This window comes from Gossypium hirsutum, chromosome A12 (genome assembly GCF_007990345.1).
Source record: "Gossypium hirsutum isolate 1008001.06 chromosome A12, Gossypium_hirsutum_v2.1, whole genome shotgun sequence".
Lineage (NCBI taxonomy): Eukaryota > Viridiplantae > Streptophyta > Magnoliopsida > Malvales > Malvaceae > Gossypium > Gossypium hirsutum.
Genome location: NC_053435.1, coordinates 87,840,892 through 87,860,787, shown reverse-complemented (window position 1 = coordinate 87,860,787; position 19,896 = coordinate 87,840,892). Strand labels below are relative to the sequence as shown.

Below are 19,896 nucleotides of genomic sequence, written 5' to 3'. Positions count from 1 at the left end.
CTAGTCAATTCAGTTCAATCACTTTAAATCACATTCAAACCTACTCAAAACATGTCAAATTATACATTTTACATGCTTATATGATGAATCTTTTTAAGTATTTCACATACATTATCAAATAGTTCAAATTTTTTACCAAATAAGCCAATTCCTATCATATACTATTACCAAATCCAAATTTACTTATTTCATCCTTACCTTGACAATCCAAAATGACACACATAGACATTTTAGGTACATGTCATTACCAATAATTAATATACTTCACCACGTTGAGTTCAGGATTGACTTGGGATGCTGATTCAACGGTCTGACTTTAATCTATCCTGTGCACGAAAACAAACCATACACTGAGTATGAACTCAGTGGTATTTCTATAATTTGAACACTTAATAATATAAGATACACTTAAAAATCATATGACAATCACAATTATATATAATTGTTCACTACAAAGATAAATCCTTTATAATTCACTCAATTTTTCTCATCTACTGACCTTATTAGCTTTCCAAAATAAATTCACAAATCATCTTAACAATAATGCTTTCCATTCATAGATAAGTTCAAAGATACATAATTCATATGTCTCACTCATACTTCAGTTCATTGTTCAATATCAATAAATAATATTCAACTATTCCCTTCTCATTAGTATTCTGTACTTATCCATTTCAATAATAGTCAGTATTTTTCGGTAATGATCAATTGATCTTTATTATTCAGTAACAATCAATCATTAAAGAAATCAGTCATTTAGTATTTTTATTTACCCCTATTAACATGACTTAGACATTGACGGATACACGGATCCAACCAACATACTAGTACGACACTCAGTGCCTCATCGGCTTTGCCGAAGAAAACAATAACAGTACGGTACTCAGACCTCATCGGATTAAACCGATTAACAGTAGCAGAATGACACACATGGTGCCTCATAGACTCGAAGTCGAAGTAACAGTACGACACTTATAGTGCCTCATCGACTCAAGGTCGAAGTATCCCTAAACACTTCCAATTCTATGGCATGCCAACTATATCCGACTAGCTCGATACAGTTAATAGGGTATTCAATTCACGTTCAATTGTTCCAATCAATACACATTTTAATTAATCACATAAATTCATATATTCAATACAATTCATTTCACTTTTCAGTAACAAATATTCCAAATTCCACATTAATCACATATTCATATTTATTTCATCACATTCCCAATCAATTTAATTTTCAATATAACATACATTCAATATTCAATTTCCACATCAATCACATATATCCATATAAATTCAATAAATTTATCACATACCAAATCAATCCATTTCAATTGTAAAACACAATACAAATAATTCTCACCTAAATTACTTACCATAAGATTTAATCAAAATACAACAATTAATAATTAAATTCACTTTTCAATTTCAACCAATATTCACTCCAATTCAAATAATCATCTCGATGCACTTACGATACATATTAAATAATAATTTCAACAATTAAATATTAAGTTCAGGATTATAGAAATACAAACAGTAATTTCTGAGCTAACCCTCGTTGATTTTGCCTTTTCCTTCCTTAGCCAAGGTTTTCTGAAACAACGTTAGCTACGAAAATTAAAACAATTTTTATAGTCATTAATACAACACTAATTTATATTGAATAATTGAATTTCTATTCAATTTCTACATTATTTTCAATTTGATCCTAACTAAGTCTTACTTTTCTAACTCAATTCATACTTTATTTCTACTCAATTTCTTATCATATTCAACATAAATATCCAATGTTCATGATAAAACCCTAATTTCAATTTTTTTCAATTTAGTCCTTCAAATAAAAAACTTATAACTTACTTTACAATTTAATCATTTAATCAATTCTAAATAAGAATTCTATCAATTTAATCTCTAATTCAATCATTTGTTCAACATGAACTATACTCAAAAACCTAAGAACTTCCAAAATCTCAACTTAATTTCTACAAAACTTTGTTCTAAAACTTCTAAAACATCAAAATTAAAAGAAAAGAACTTAATTGACTTACCAAATTAAACTCCAAGCTTTAAAACTTTAGCTTTTCCTTTTCTTTTTCTTTTCTTCTTTCCTTTCTCCCTATTTCGAATGCTTCTGTTTCTTTCCTCCTTTTGTTTCTTTTGTTATTTTACTTTATTTCATATATATATATGTTAATAATATTAATAATAATAATAATAATACATTATAATTATAATATAATATAATAATAATATTTAATTCATAAATATTTTTTACTTAAATTATAAGAAAATATTTCATTTTATTACAAATGTATTTATATATATATATTACACATGTACCATTAATCATTATACGATTGTCTTCATTTTAATAATTTAATATAAAACTATAATAATTATAATAAATATCTATTTAATAACAAATACATATATCACAATTGTACATATAAATATTTTTACATTTGAATATTATCATTACCATTCATTTATCTTTCTTTTATTTATTTATCATACAAATAATTATTTAATTAATGAATATCTTTTAACTTAAATTTTAAGTAAATAAATAATTATAATACAAGTGTATACATTATTACACTTGTACCATCTTATCACCATAAATTTGTCTTAATTTATTTTATTTCATAATGTAATAATATTAATAATAATATTTAAATAGAAAAGCATAATAATAAATAATAATAATAATTTCATATAATATATATTCTAAGAAAAAATCTTAGATTTTTCTTCCCAATTGTCGCCTCACCTAATGAAATAGGCATAATTTCCTATTTAATCCCCTTTATTTTATTTTAATCTATAATTAAACATTTACCATTTATTCAATTTAATCCTTATACCTAATTAACCTTAATTAACTACTCAATTAACTTCGTAAATATTTTTAATAAATATTTACGAATTCGTTTTTCAAAAACGGAGACCCGATAATACTCTTTCTGTTAATCATAAATTTCGGGTCGTTACATAGAAAATGGAACAGGAACCACCCAGACAAAGCCTCTGTCCAAGGATACCAAGAAGAAAGATGTTAACAAGAAGGAGGATCTTGTGAGTCCCCGTTTCGAGTTTATGCTTTAGTTATCTTTATCCATTTGTTTTTATTTTGTTTTATAACTTGGGTGGTTTTTGTTTTCTTAGCATGCACAATTGGAAGAAGACTTGGCTCTGAAGCAACAGTTGGAGTTATACATAGAAAGAATATATGATGTTGATCCTGAAGTCCAGAAAGCAGCTCTTAAGAGCATGAGGTAATCAATTATTTATGAATTTGAAGTAAAAAAATGTAGAGGAAATAAGAGTTTATTTTACAGTTCAACGGTCTTCGTTGAATGCTTATATGTATTTTTAACATTTGATCAGGATGATGCATCAATGTATCAAATTGTGGTGTTTGTATGAGTTTTATTGTTTGTGGGAGTAGTTCCAATGTTGAAATATAGCATCATTTTTACAGTTTGGTTTTATATCCTTTTTAGGCAAGAAGTCTGCACCTCAATCAGCTCCATGACTTATGTTCCAAAGCTGTTGAAGTTTCTTCGCCCCCATTATGGAACCCTAAAGGCATTTTATGAGACTATGCTTGATTCAGATTTGAAGGTATTACTTGTTTTTCTTTAATGATCTTTCATTATATATTTTGTAAATGTAATTTGGCTAAGCAATGCAGGTAAGGATGATTATGATGGAGTCATTATTTAATATTGGGACTTTGTTGGTAATATACATGAAATTATTGCTTTATATATGAAATTTAGGGAATTTAATTATTGGTTTCAGTAGTTTTGTTTGTTTGTTAATTAGTTATTCTAAAAATCAAGAACTTCTTTCTATTTTAAGAATTTTATTCTCTTGTTATATCTTTTTTCTTCATACATCCTACATTATTAAATTACTTTCATTTGTTTACAGAAATACCTAGCTGATATATTGTCTATGTTGCCATTAACCATGTCTGAAAAGGGCAAGCAGGTAACCCTCAGTTTTTTTTCATACTTACATAATTTTTGTTTTATCTTCTCAATCCCCTCTTGCTTTTGCTCCAAATTTACTATCTTTTCTTTTATTTGAAAATCAAACAGGAGATGTTAAAATACAGATTGTTGGGTTAGAAGGCGACATTGGTTCATAGGGCAATGGATATGTGAGGTGAGCATTTATTCTGTCTGATAAGTTATTATATTTTACTCCTTTGCTGCTGGAAAATTTGTATAACAAGTGCTTCGTTCGCTATTGCTGGCCGAACTTGTTTAGATCATGATAATAGTTTACGTTTATCTGTCTTGCTAACCCAACTTTCATTTCTTAGAATCCATAACTTAGGAATGATCTATGTGAATCTTTTCCTTCTCATGTTGTTGGAAAACCTAGCAGGAACCTTTTTGGCATTGCTTGTTAATTTATGTGTTGTCAGGATCTTGGCAGGAGAAATTCCGCAAGAGTATCTGATGCGACAAGTTAGAAATCTAATGATCTATAGACATTTAGTAGTCTTATGAGTGATGCACTTCAAAATAATTGTCTCTATAGGTTTCTCCTAAATGGTGAAATATTATATTTACTTGCTTTTCTGCCAATACAGAGTGAAGATGCCCCAGTTGACGATCTAATGAAGCTTATGGAAGAAATTGCTGCTTGTCACATGAAGGTTTAGCTATCTTATCATATCAACAAGCAATTGATGTATCGCCAAAGAATTTTTTTTCCAGTATTTTCCATGCTTTCCAGTTTCTAATATATTTGTACGTTTTGTACAGCACAATACTGAATCTGAAGCTGTTGATCTCTTGATAGAGGTATCCATCAACTTTTTTTTCCTTAAGTTTTTTATTTAAGGACCCTCCTACTTTTATAGAGCTCAAAACATATGATTTACATCCAATTGCAGGTTGACGATCTTGAGCCTTTAACTGAGCATGTTGATATTACAAATTTCAGGAGAACTTGTCTATACCTCACCAGTGCTGCGACGTAACTGGAAATTAAAGCTTGTGAAAAACTCGTTTATTAGGCAATTTATAGGAAGTGTTATTTGTTGCTCTCCTACTGTATGCTTCTTTGGTGAATTCTAATGGAGTATTCTCCATCAATCATCTTCGAAATTTATTATGTTTTAAGTACTGAACTAGAAGTTTTCAACTGGGTATATGATTTAGTGTCATGCATAAATGCTACAATTCATCTTTCTCTCCTCATTTTGGCATTTCATAATGACAATACACAGATATCTTCTGGATTCAGATGACATTTTATTTATGGATATTGTACACTCAATATATCTTATGTTTTACGAATTTTCAAGTGTACTTCAGATTGCGCTTTTCCTTTAACAACCTGGAGGTTTGTTTCTGTTATGTTCCTCTGATTCATGCGATATAGCATTCTTGAGAAATACCTTTCTCAAGATGTTAGTATGAGTTTCATTTGTGAAATTATTATTTCTTCCTAACAATTTAGAATGTGCTCTTATAGCATGTTTGCGAGTTGTTCACTTCTTGTAATGATCTGCTGATGAAGAAGCAATTTTGCTACATTCTTGCTCGACAAGTAAGTTCTACGTTTAATTTGCCTTGATTCTTTATGCTCACTAGGTTTGAATTATTTTTTGCCGAGTATGTAAGGCGGTTTATAGTTTATTCTAATTATGGATGATTATTTTCTCATGTTTAAATTTAGGTTTTTTTAATTTAAATTTCTTTAGAATTGTTAGTCATGTAGGAGAGTAGGGTATTAATTTATTTACTTTTTGCAGGGGATTAATTTTGAACTTAATGATGATATGGTTGAGGATGACAGAGAACTGTCACAGAATATCATTAACAATGTTAAATTAAGTGAAGGTTATCTCACCCTTACTCGTGATTTTGAGGTTATGGAGCCTAAATGTCTAGAAAATATCTATAAGGTCTGGACTTTAACACTCGGTAAAGATTTATTTACATTAACTTTGTTCGTGTTGGCAATTTTTTGGCTTCATCAAATTGATGACTGGCATATGCGGTTTTGTTAAACTCACTTGCTTGATGGTCGCACTATTATTGGTGCAAATGTTAATTCAGCTGGACAAAATTTGGTTGCTACATTTGACAATGCTTTTGTTAATGCGGGTTTTGGAAAGGTATGGTTTGCAAAACTTAAAAGTATGAAAGCATAGGAGCTTAGTTGTTTTCTATCAATTAGTACGTTTCCCCTGTAGGATACGTTAATGACAAACCCGACTGACTCTTCAAGTGATGGTTTATCTAAAAATTGGATTTTCAAAAACAAAGAACATGCGAAGATTAGTGTTGTAGAAAGTTTGGTATGTTTATTAAAATACAAAATTTGCCTTCATATGGGTATGCATAAACTGTTACTCAGGTTCCTGTTAGGAATTCAATTAAAATATTAAGATTTCCAAATAATAGGGCATGATTCTATTGTAGGATGTCGACTCTGGGCTTGCTCAAACTGGTAAGTATTTACATAGCGATCATAACTACGTGATTGCTAAAGCATTTTTAGGAGCTGGGCTCGTCAACTGTAGTGTTACTAATGATTTTGATCCTATGAGCTTCTTTCTACTCTTCATCTCTTGGTTTGTACAGAGAGTATAATGTCTGCTATATGTGTCATATTTTGTTTTCAGGCTTTGGCACTTCTGAGTGAATATATAAATAAAAAAGATTCTTTAATCCAAATTGGTGCAATTATGGGTTTGGGGATTGCATACGCAAGTGCTCAAGATAAGCAGGTTTCTCTCTCTCTCCCCTGCTATTTTTTATTGGATGCACATCATTTAACAATTCTATCCATCTTTTGTTTTGTGGATGAGATTGTGGACTGTACATAAGTAATTCTAAAGAACGCTTACCAATGTTATTGATAGATACTTAATAGCCTAACTGCGATACTTAAACATGAAAATGTTCCCCACATGTGATTGCCTTTACTGCCATTTCATTGGGTTTGGTTTACGTGGGTTCCTGTAATGAGGAGGTTTCGCAAGCAATTGCAGATACTTTAACTGGCAGAACTATGTCAGAACTAAGGCATCCCAAAAGTCAGCTTCTAGTCATTGCTCTTGGTCTCATATACCTTGGGAAGCAGGTGATTAACTTGCTCGGGGCTTCTTGATATATATTTTTTTCTCTTAAATGATTACTGTGATATGCTAATTTGGAACGATATATCCTGACTGTTCAGAAATGCTTACTTAACAGAAAGGTGTGGAGGCCACTTCGGAGGTCTCAAAATTGTTTTCTGAAAAGATGAAAAATTACGTTGATATCACACTCCTTTCTTGTGCCCATGCCGGAACTGGGAATATTTTGACGGTATTCTCTAAAATCCATTAAAATGTTGTTCAATACTAAAATTAGAGCACAATTTTGGCTAAACTATATTATATGCAGGTCCAGAAGCTTCTTGGTCATTGTTCACATCTCGAAAACGCTGAGGCCTCTCAGGGTTTTGCTGTGCTTGGAATTGCCATAGTAGCAATGGCTGAAGAGGTAGGTCTTGAGATATCAATTCGTTCACTGAAGCATCTTTTGCAGTACAGTGAGCAGAAAATCCGACGAGCAGTTCCTTTGGCTCTTGGTCTTCTATGTATATCAAACCCAAAGGTAATTTGATTACTTCTTGCTGAACTACTTATTTCACTATTTGCTGTACCTTACTCTAAAATCCTAAATTTAAGTTCAAAATGTTGGGAAAGCTACAGAGAGATTATTGATCTTTCGTCGTCATTGTTGTTGTTGTTGTTGTTGTTGTTGTTGTTGTTGTTGTTGTTGTTATTTTTATTGTTGTTGTTGTTGTTGTTGTTGTTGTTGTTGTTGTTGTTGTTGCTGCTGTTATGATACGCCTCTTTCTCACCATTTTATCTGTTGCATGTGTATTCTACAGGTCAATATGATGGACACTTTAAGCAGGCTTAGTCATGATACAAATTTAGAAGTTGCAATGGTAATATGGTTGAACTCTATATTTTTTATTGTTTTCGATCAGCTTCCACTTAAGTGTTTATATTGGTGCTACAGGCTGCTGTTATCTCCTTGGGTTTGATAGTGCCGGAACTAATAATGCTCGCATAGATGGCATGCTTCGCAATCTTCCTAGTTTTTCCTACAGAGTTCCTGGCCTTTTATTCTGTATATGTCTTTTTTGTATTTATCTTTGTAGTTTCTTGCACGATACATGTACATTTGCTATAAAAACTAAGTCTGAATTGCTTTTGCAGGTGCGAATTGCTCAAGGTTTAGTACATATGGTGAAGGGTCTATTGACACTTAATCCCTATCATTCTGATCGCCGTTTGTGTTCACCGTAAGTAGTTCTTCCACATAAACAAACATTCACAAAATTATATACATCGTTGACTTAGAGGAGAGGCTTTCTTTCCGTAAAATGCTACTTCGTACTTCATTTTAGTTGGACCTTGTGAAAAGTTTGTTGTCTTTTGTTATCACCAGGACTGCACTTGCTGGTTTGGTTACAATGCTGCATGCATGTCTTGATATGAAATCTATTATTCTGGGGAAATACCATTTTGTTCTTTACTACCTTGTTTTGGCAATGAAGGTTTGTTTTAGTATACCAATATGCTACTTACTTTCCAGTGTTGGTATGTGTTTGTTAATGCAGCAGGTTTTCTTGGTCTCATATAATGTTGTTTCCTTGTACAGCCAAGGATGTTAATAACTTTGGACAAAAACCTAGAACCTATTTTAGTCCCTGTTCGGGTGGGGAAGGCTGTTGATGTTGTAGGCCAGGTTGGCCGACCCAAAACTATCACTAGTTTCCAAACCTATTCAACCCCTATCCTTTTGGCTACCAGTGAGAAAACAAAGCTGGCTACTGAAAAGTAAGTTAGCTTCTGAGTGACTTGCGGGATGTTGCATGGGTTTAAGATTTCTCTAACGCTATTCCATTTTGTACAGATATGTCCCTTTCTCGCCCATCCTAGAGGGATACATTATTTTGATAGAAAATACCTAGTACATGAAAGATAATTAGGCTAATAGCTGGAATTTTGGAGGCATGGCAGGTTGTTAGCGTCTAGTTTCTGGTCACTTTATGATTTGTTGTGTATAGTAAAATTCCCAATTTTTCTTTACGACTACCTCCGGTTCTTATAATCTCTAATTGCTATAGCTTTCTTAATTTCTTTCTAGTGAACAGCTTGTTTCTATTCCCTAAAATAGAATTGTTGAATGGGGGGTGGACAGGAATTAGGGAACTTCTTAAAACAACCTAATTTTGGTTGAAGTGGAATAGTAGCCGATAATGTATTACTCATTCCTTCATTCCCCATACTATTTGTATTTGGTTGGCTTCAGTTAATGAGGATACTAATTTGGTTGTTATCTTCAGAATGATACAAGTAAAAAAAAAAAAAAGACATGTAACATTAGTTCTTCTAATTCCATTCAAGACTCAAAAAAACACTCCATGTTTAAATATCAGAAACGAGTTTTTTTTTTTTAAATTCGAGCAATCAAAGAGTATAAAATTAGATAGATAAGTAGTTTTAAGTTTTAACCGAATTAGGCAAACCTCGATTATTAATTTTTTTCTTAATGTTTTACAAGTAGCTAGAGAAAAACTAAAAATTATATATGTATAAAATCATAAAAGCTTGAGCTTTTTCACATGAGATTGTTGCATGAAGTTGTAGTTTTAGATAGAGAGAATAGAAAAGCAAGCATGCCTTACGCACATTCTCCTAGTTTATGTAATATGACTTGAGCACCATAACGAGGTTGAAGTGTGACAGCGGCATGTGGGGCGTGAGTATAAGTTGGAGATAGTTGAAATGAGAAGTTCTGCAAGATTTTGGCGATGGCCAATTTGGATTCAAGCATCGCAAAGTTTTGTCCAATGCATATTCTAGGGCCCCATCCGAAAGGGAAGTAGGATACTTTATCTTTCGTTGCCTTAAACATCCCTTCTGAAAATCTCTCTGGCTTGAACTCCATCACGTCTTCTCCCCATTGTTCTTTATCTCTATGCACAAGGTGCAATGGCATGAACAGTTGCACCCCTGCTGGAAGACTTATATCTCCCAGCTTCGTCTCTTTCTTCGTGCATCGAATCAGGGACGTTGAGGGATATAGTCTCATTACTTCTAGCAGTATCATGTTTACCTAGTGACGTTTAAACAAATAACAATCTTAAATCATCAAAATTAAGCAAGAAAGACTATACATGCTCAAATAATATATATTAATCAAACTTACTATCTTCAAGCGATTCAAGTCATCATAATCGGGTTTATTGTTCCCAAAAACTTGAAGCACCTCTTCCCTGGCTCTCTCCTGCCACTTATTATGCATGCTCAACACAATCATGGTCCAAGTCAACAAATTGGCTGTAGTTTCCTGACCAGCGAAGTAAAACAACTTGCACTCTTCAATCACATCTGCCATGCTCATCCCTGCATCCGAATTCTTGTTTACTTCCAGTTCATTGAGATTAGACTTGAGGAGCAAGCCCAGTAAATCGTCCTTGTGATCTCCTGCTCTTATAAATTTCTCTCTTTTTTCTATTATTCTTCTCAGTAAGGATCCCACTTCTCTGTTTATGTGCTCCATTCTCTTGTTTACTTTGGTTGGAAGAAACCTGACGGAGAAGCAATGAAAATTGATACCCATTTTAACGATGTTTAAAAATAGTGAATGAGTCAGCAAATTGCATATGTGGGGTAAAAGGTGCACCTTAACAATGGGAAATTGATGTTCATCTGGGACTGTAAAAACAGCCGCCCTTGTTCTTTTTGCAGAAGGAATATCAACCTCCCTTCTTCGAAATTGCTGCCAAAAGCTGCTCTGGATATAACATCCCCAGTTAAGTTTTGAAATTCAACCGACATATCCACTTCGCTTGACCCCATGAAGTTCACCAACTTTCTCCACTTGGAAATCATTTCGTCCAGACAGACAACAAATGCAGGCAACATATGCTAGCCACCCAAATAGCATCAAATAAGTCTCCAATATATATTACTTGAATTAAAACATGCTAAACAAAGAAAGCAAGTATAAAATAATATAAAGATATAAAAGCAAATAATAACCTTCAACTTCTCTACATGGAAGGCAGGATTAACGATTTTCCTGTGTTTGGCCCATTTATCTCCATTATAGCTGGCAAGACCAGTTACGAACAGCTGAGTGAATGAATTTATTTCTGGCTTTGGGAAATCACCAGTTTTGTTGTTCAGAACCTCTTTTATCAAATTTGGCTCCATGATTGCCACTCGAGGAGTTGTTCCATACCAAACAACGAACGATTTCTCTGCATGCATGGTTAAAACATATAAAGTAATATGATGTGAAGTTTTTACTTTTAAGGGATTCCAACGTCATACCCGCATGCAATGCATTTAAAATTTTCAAAGAAATATTGAACACTGATGCAAGCACACAGATGACTGGACAGTCTCGACTGAGATCATAGAATTTGTGTTGTGTTCGTCTTAAAGTACAAGCAAGAGCCCAATACCCTTATTTGGTGGTTAACTCTACATGTTTTATTTTTATTTGTTTAACAAATCCAGAACGTTAGATACCTAAACGTCAAACTAGAAAATTAAACAAAGGGTGATGTAATGAACTTGTCTTTTAGCATGAGAAGAACTTCATTTCTATGCTGATTCAACCTAGAATATATCGATATGAAACTACTATAATCTCTATTTGTCACTTTCGGCTGTCCACGTACAACTGAATATCCCATATAATATATATGGCAAAAGTCACAACCATGACAGATTTCTAGGTTTTTCTGGTTTCGATTGCAATGATCTATATGATTTTTTTTTTCAAAGTGGTTGTCAACATAAAAAATAAAAAAACGACTGATATCAGTAAACAACATGACATACTGTGAGTAGTGGCGAGATCATGAAGCAAAGGATTGATACGAGGTACGATGTCGTGCGGCTGCTCCACAGGTTCCGACTCTTTTTCCTTAGCTAACTCCATCATCTCCGTGGTGTTCCCGTAAATCAACTTGTAGGGGTAGCCATGGATGCCCTGTTTCCTTAGCTTCTTCTCTATCGCTTTAGGTTTCCACCAAATGGCATACAATAGTTTGAGAGTCCAGGCGATTGCCACACCATAAACCACTGACATCAAAACCGCCATCTTCAACTACGATACGGAGGATGTCTCAAAGCTTTGTTTGGGGAAAATAGCAAGGAGCTAACGAGTCTTTATATGGAGGATTTTAAAAGCTTTTGATGAAGCAAGGTGGATAATAAAATATTTCTTTTTTGTGTCCCACAACTTCGTGAAAGCTACGTTCATCAGTTTACAATAGCAAGAAGTTCTCTCGTCTTGTCGGTTTATTAATCAATCATTGCATTAAACTTCCAAATTTGAAGTAAATGAAATGACAATATTCTCTTTTTTAACTTAATTCAAGATTCTTACTTTACACGTTATGGAGTTTTACTCAAACATCATTTCCTTAGGTTCTTCTTCCCTAATTTTTAGCATCCTATTCCAAAATAAAGAATATTTTTATGTTTGTCTAATCTTTTAAATACCATATTTTTTAAAGAATGGGGTAATTTTATATTTGGCCCCTCGTAAATTTTACTCATATATATTAACATGATCTACTTTCCTTAACCATGCATAATCTTTTGTTTTCTTTTGTAACATTAAATAATTTTAGTTATTTTAATTAGAATTTTTTGGACATGGAGACTATACTTCTTTACATTTGCAACAACAATGATAACATTTAAAAGTTAAGAAACTTTATATAGATTTGTAATATTTAAAGGTGTTTACGCATTAGAGTGTGAAGTTCATATAGTAAAAAAATTTATTTTTTCAGTATCCAATCCAAACTTGTTTAATCTTTAAGGTTTTTTATATGAAATAAATTAAATAAAAATATATTGGAAAAGCTTGAATCAAACCCATGAAGTTATACGAATATCTCAATTAGTAAATTGACCTATTTCATAACAATTTTCTTTTAATATCTCAGCCCCTTCTCAATTATATTCCTCGCTTTGACCTGCTTATATTGCCGATGAAGCCACAATTGGAGTAGCAAAATTCTTGTTCATTGGCATTAAAACCTAGGTTCTAGTATCGCTCCGATTTTTGGTCGAATTTCTTAAATTGAATCTTTTTGGAATTCAAAAATAGGCACCATAATTGTAAAATCAGCAAATTAGTTAGAATTTAAAAATTAGAATTTAAGGCCTATGAAATAAATTGTTAGATTAGTAAAATTAGTGGGGTTAATGTGTGAAAATCAATAAATATGATTAGATGGATGTGAGATCCTTAGGTTGTAAATATCTTAAGCCAATAATAGCATATATTTATCCATTTTGAAAATTTGGTTTGTTGGGAAGGGTTTTTCCCACGCATTTGTACGGTTGCACTTGTCTAAAAACGCAAATTTTATGTCAATATTTCTCTCCACGCTTTTCATCAAACCTTTGATTTTCTTTTCAAGACTTCAGATTGGTTATCTAATTTTTCATTAACTTATTTTATAAAAACAAGATTTCTTAATCAAGAATCTCAACATTTTTTTCTCTTCATCTTCCTAGCTAACGTTAGTTTTGAAAAGAAGTGAGGGTTTCTTGATGGTTCTTTGCTATAGCAAGGTACATAATTTATGATTTCCAAACCTTGAAATCTGATTTTTTTTCTTTCATTTTCTTTCATTATTGAGTATTTTTCAAGATAGAGTGAGAAAGATTTGATTTGAGGATTTCTTGATGTTTTCAAGCTAGATTCATAGATTTAAGTTTAGAATCATATGGAAAGGTTAGATTTCAAGTTAGATTGGAGTTTGGAGCTTGTGCTATTGTTGAGAGTTTAAAGAGTTCTAGAGAAAGTGTAAGAGCTTGAATTACTAGTGATTTCTAAGTGTTAAAGGAGTTCTTAAACTTATTTGTGAGGTTAGATTTTGATTTTTAACGGATTATATTAGAATTCTCTTGAGTTGTCAAGAAAGTGAAATAATTTTGCTATATTGAATTGCATCTCACTAATAGTTTTACGTGAATTTGGAGTTTGATTATATTGCTCTTACTTTTTTGTTATTGATTTGTAACAAAGATTGTGTTATCTTAAATTCAATTTTATAAATGTAGATTCATTTAAATAATCTAGCTTAGAACTTATTAATGATGATATGTTGATAATTTGTTGGTTAATGTGCTTGCATTATGATATATTGAATGTATGAGTTATGTATGTATTTGAGATAAATTATGTGGATGCACGAGAACTTTTTGGTACAATGGCAATGGCAATGGCTTAATAATTGAAATTAATTATATATGTTAACAGTATATGATGCTTGGTATTTCTATGGCATGTTTTAATAATAAACGCCCTATTAAACAATGTTGGAAATAGTTCAGGTATATTTAATATGTTCAGGTATAGTTAACATGTAAGGGTTTGTATGTGATAGAGGAAGATTGGCACTTGTGTGCATTTATATTTGGCACTTGTGGCATTTATATTTGGCACTTGTGTGCACCATGGAGTGTTAGGGAAAGTCGTTTTCTTACATGCATTGGCGTATTGATGCATTTATGCTCATTTAACACTTGTGCACACCTGCATGAAATTTTAGGGGATTAATCTGTGTATCCGTCCTTAATTCTTAATTGGTTAATAGGGGCATATTTTAACCAAGATCGATATGGAAATGATGAAAATGAAATGAAATTGTTCTAATTCATGGCATATGAAAATGAGATATGAAATGTTGAGACAATGCAAAATATGATTTGAATATGCTAAGTGATTTGAATTATGCTATTAGGATTGTGTAAAAGAGACTAGTTGATGTTGTGATGACTATATGAATCATGTTTAACTGATGAACTATTGACATGTTAACATGTTTTATTGCTTAATTGTTGCGTTTTTTAGGTCTATAGCGGTAGCAAAAAACACCATTAACTTCTTTGTTGTTTGAAGTGGGATATCCAAGTGGGATATCCACCACTATCCAGCTGCTTCTTTGCTTTTATCGTTCTTTCATGTTTCACATTTGATGTTCCTCATAATTTGTAGTTCCAGTAATTTTTCTTCATCATTTACCTTTATTTTTTGTTCGTATGGTAATATCAACTGTAGCGCTTTCCATGAAATTAGTTTTATTTATAAGAATTATAAATAATGTGTTGAAATTCAATTTATTACGACAGTTTAAATAAAATTCAGTTGAAAATTTTTCTACCAATCAAAAACAGCAAACAATAAATAACAACTTTCTTCTTTTCACTAAAAAATGATGTTCAAAATCGTTACACTGAACTGCAAAATGCAAATCCTATATATCACCGGGATATTAAGGATTTTTCAATAATTAATGAACAACGAAAATAAGCATTCTACTCTTAAACAGGTTCATCATTGCTACGATGGAGATTTGATACCTTATTCGGTTTCCCTTCAACATCTGCTTTAGTAGCAGTATCCTGACATAATCAACGAACCCGACATATTAGCATGCAAAATATAAAGAACAAGAAAGTGTTCCATTACTAATCATGTTAGATTCAGAAGTGCAAACCTGAATTATCCATGGGGTTCCCGCAGGCACGGGCTCGGGTTCCTTTATTTCCACAACCACACAATCGGACATCAAGAATGTCTTGGCCACTGATGCTGCATGCTCCAAGCAACATCTGACCACCTATATCAAGAAAATATAATCATCAAAAATTGGGATTTGAACACAAATCCTTTCCCTGAATTCCCCCTAGGCTTCCTTTCTACCGAATATTCTTGCAATTCATGGATATACAAATTTTATTTGAGTCCCACTAGCTTTAAAAACACTTGGGGTTAAAATTGTAAACATGATTTAGTACTAAATCTAAATTAGATGGAGCTTAAATAAATTCCATTAAACAAATTTGCCAGTTTAAACCAAACTCTGAGAATGAATCTTAAGAATTAAAATTATAGTGATAAATTCCATGCATTCTTGATAGATAGACATATGCATAACGCTCAACCAGCAAAAACAACACCATGATGCCCAAATAGACGGCAATGCTAAAAGATTAGAGCCTAACAATTTTGAAAATAAAACTGAAATTTGATCTAGAAAAATAATTTAAAACTATTGCTGACTGTTTCACAAGCAAGTATGAACTGCTCAGCTCTACCAACATCATTTTTTTTCAATTCAAATATTGATCACATAGACTTTACTGATTCCAGTACTTACCATAAATCAAGGAATTGATCAACAACTTCAGGAGAACTGTCCTTGAAGAGCTCCACTGTTATAGAGCCTTTCACAGTATCTAAAATCTAGTCATAAGAAGGGGTAAAACAGAGCTAATTCAGTGGATAAAACTCATTCTGAATAAGATTTCGATATAAAAGCCGAAAAGTAAAACAAAGTAATAAATGAACAACTCACTAAATTTCATTCATCACAAAAAGCGAACCTGTCAAGATTGTAGGATACAATTGAAAAACCTCAAAGGAATACCAAAAAAAGATGCTTTATTGAGAGACATGCTAATGAAATGTTTTCTTAATAGGTGATGCTACCGAGAACATGATAAAAGAATTTCTTTTGTAATGTGATGAATTCATGTACTCACAAGACACGTGCCTGCAAGATGAAGGAAAAATTTACTTGCAGAAAGCTGGTTAAATAGATAAAAGAAATGCCTTATTGAGAGACATAAGGAAATATATGTTTCCTTAATAGGTGATGCAACCAAGAACATGATAAAAGAATTTCTTCTGTAATGTCTTTTGATGAATTCAAGTGCTCATAAGACACATGTGCAAGCTGAAAAAAAAATTTTAATCGCAGAAAGCTGGTTAAATAGATAAAAATATATATATGCATTGGATAAAAAAACACATTGTAAGTTAATCACCTAGGTCAATATTGTTTCTCAGAACCAAGCACAGCACGTTGCAGGCCAGTATTACAAGAAAGTAGACATTATTCACACAGGCACCAAATATTAATTAGGAAACAGCTTAGCAAGTAAGGAACCTACAGCATATCCTGGAAGATCAGATTTCTTTGAATCCATGAAAGAGTTGTCACCCTACCAAATACATGCCACAATCATTAGCGAGGATATAAAGTTAGACACAATAATAACAAACAGGCAACATGCCTCATCATAGAAAGCCTCATAAACTAGGATACATTCACAAAAGAACAGAGAAAAATTGCCTTCAAAAATCCTGAAAGGATGATACGTTGATACAGGGCACTGAGTAAAGAGTTAAAATAAATATGAGACCATAAGGATCAAGAAAACTATTTAGAATAAATAAGGTTCTTAAAGAGTGGACCTCAATAACTGATTCCCTGTTTTCAATATAAATTCTTGACCTAAAGACAAGAAAATTGAGTCAAATTCCACTGACTACTAAATATAAACCAGAATTTATTCTCCACAAGCAGTTTTATTTTTAAATGCACTGCTCTGCAATTTGCAAGTCATACAGTAAATTACATGAATAAACAAAGCATGCACATAATCAAGTTTAAAAGCATTGCAACAGCCGAATTGCAACGAACCTTTGAGTCCAGTGACTGTAGGGTGGCATACACAAAAAACAGAATCAAAACGACAATCAAAGCCAACACTATAATTGTTGTAAGACTTATTCAAGCTGGCCCTTTCTTCCTTTTGCTCTGTTGTAGCAGAGCTTGTGGTTTGATTCTCGCCATCACCTTAAAACTTCAGTTCCAACAATAAAATCCTGAATTTAGAAACAAAAATTCGTGTCAAATCCTGGAGGTAATAAATGCATTACTAGCTATGAAGCAGTAACTAAACCACGAACTCTTTTAGTTCAAATATGTACTGGAAAAAATGGATTTATTGAGCGTAGGAAAAATAAACTCATAATTGGCCAGTGTGCCATATAATTCGGATATAAGTGCAGGTCATGATCTTCCAAATATAAAAAGGTTTAGGAAAATTATAGTATTCTCGTGAAACTCATCCTCCAGTCCGCGTAACATAGATTAAAACTAAATTTTTCAAAGCTACAATAATTTTTCAAAGTTTACAGTATCAAGAATCAAGGGTGAAGTTGAACATCCTAAGATCTAAGAGTTGAAAATTGAAATATATGTAAACTTAGGAAAGGAAAAAATATAAAATAATAACTCCAGACTTGAATTTTTCATCCAGTTGGAAATAAAAACCCTAGAAAAGAGAATCTTCTGGGACGAAAAAGCAGAAATTGGAGGAAAAATAAGACATCAAAGTTCAAATCGGTTAACTTCAAATCAATGGAGAGAGAGAAAGTGCCTGTAATTTAGCGTTAGTCCCGTCGAAATGAAAAAGGAAAAGAGTGAGTATTTTTTTTTTCTGGTGTCTGGAGTTGTTGATCCCTTCGTATAGGCACCGCAACGAGAAGATCCAACCAAAGCGTTTTACGATTTTTCTAATATTTTCATTTTCTAAAACTCAAAAATAATAATTAAAATATAAAGCTAAAATATAACCATAACAAAATTTAAAATGTTTTTTTAAGAAAACTAGGTAGGGCAACATAGGAATAAATACCTCAAACTTCTGAAAAAAAAAAGTAAATTAGTACCGAAAACGAATAAAAGATAAACAAAGATAAAGTAAAACGAGAGAGAGTCCGGTGAAGGGAGTAAAAAGCAACAAAGACGGAAGAAAGAGCAACGAAGATGACGGAAGGAAAAGGGAAAGAGAGAAGTAAACAAAGTGTAGAACAGAGAACGACGTTAAAGTGGAGGTAGATAGTGGCCGGGGGTATGGACGAGCCAATGTAAGTGAGTGAGGTTTTGCAATGACGAGCAAGGGGAGGCGGTAGGAGGTCGCCGGATGAAGGAGCGGACCACCGCAAGGATGGAAAGCTTGCGGCGGCTGATGGGAAAGAGAGGATAAAGGAAACAAAGCACTTTACCTTTTAGGTTTTTGTGGAGGTTTGCTGATACCGGTTCTGAGAAAAAAGAACCAAAGCCTGCTTTACCTTTGCAGCGGTTATGGAAAAAAACGCCACTAATGTTTTACTTTTTGTGTCATTTATGAGAAAAAGTTGCTAATGTTTATTTTTTGGTGTTCATAAAAAACGCAGCTAATGCTTTACTTTTGTGGTGTTTTCAATTCAGACACCGCTAAAAATTTATTTTGCTGTACCAATTGGACTTCAATAGCTCAACATGCAGATTTTTTGCTCCATGCTCAAATTTTAGAAGCATGTTCGAGTAGTGATTTAATCATTTGTTGCATTTGAGCTCTTAAGTTATAGCTACACTTGCTATCTTTTGTAATTTCTTTCTTTTGAACATTGTATTGGGCATGTACCGAATGTAAGTACATTTCTAGGTGAACTCTTATGTCTTGAGTATGTTTTTGCATGGATTTGGCATATTAAGCATAATTGGAATATTCTAATATATTTTGGTACTACTGGTTATCTTTAATTTGGATTTTTTGGATGCAAATTTACTTGTTAAATGTACTGTTTGTGACTTACATTATACTTGACTAATGAATCTTTGATATATTGTGTTATTAAAAATTATGTCCTTGTATATTTAAGACTTGTTTTAGTACATAAAATATGTTTGAATTAGTTTGGTTGCATGTTGAACATATTTAGGTGCTTTTAGAAACGCATTTTCATGACTTGCATTGCTTAATCTCTCCATTTTGGGGTATGTGCGTTGAGACATCAAGAACATATTTCAAGACTTCAAGAACAAATTTAAGTGATTCATGCATCTATGGGTCAAAGTCTTAAGACATAGCATGAGATTTGAGCCACTAAGTCTCGAGACGTCATGATTTTGTCTCTAGACATAAAACATCGAATCTAAAATCAATCAAATTCGATCCAAGGTCTTGATACACGATTCGTTGTA

At 32.4% G+C, this 19,896-nt stretch overlaps 1 protein-coding gene, 1 non-coding gene and 1 pseudogene across 5 annotated transcripts; 1 reads left to right on the top strand and 2 right to left on the bottom strand.

Annotated features, from left to right (window-relative positions):
• Positions 1-212: 212 nt before the first annotated feature.
• On the top strand, positions 213-9,431 carry LOC107934709 (26S proteasome non-ATPase regulatory subunit 2 homolog A-like; annotated as a pseudogene).
• Positions 9,432-9,551: 120 nt separating this feature from the next.
• On the bottom strand, positions 9,552-12,262 carry LOC107934697 (cytochrome P450 CYP72A219). The gene is made up of 5 exons (XM_016867187.2): positions 11,891-12,262; positions 11,081-11,301; positions 10,722-10,966; positions 10,245-10,626; positions 9,552-10,151 (listed from the first exon to the last, which is right to left on the bottom strand). The coding sequence occupies exons 1-5, from the start codon at positions 12,150-12,152 to the stop codon at positions 9,717-9,719; spliced, it is 1,545 nt and encodes a 514-aa protein (XP_016722676.1). The 5' UTR covers positions 12,153-12,262; the 3' UTR covers positions 9,552-9,716.
• Positions 12,263-15,257: 2,995 nt separating this feature from the next.
• Positions 15,258-19,208, bottom strand: LOC107934695 (uncharacterized). Of its 4 annotated transcripts, none has more exons than XR_005906254.1 (5): positions 18,936-19,202; positions 17,566-17,750; positions 16,237-17,376; positions 15,574-15,696; positions 15,258-15,478 (listed from the first exon to the last, which is right to left on the bottom strand). It is a non-coding gene; the product is annotated as an uncharacterized protein (transcript). The 4 variants fall into 4 exon arrangements; XR_005906253.1 differs by having other exon boundaries at positions 16,237-17,083; positions 18,936-19,182; XR_005906252.1 differs by having other exon boundaries at positions 16,237-17,750; positions 18,936-19,208.
• Positions 19,209-19,896: the final 688 nt, after the last annotated feature.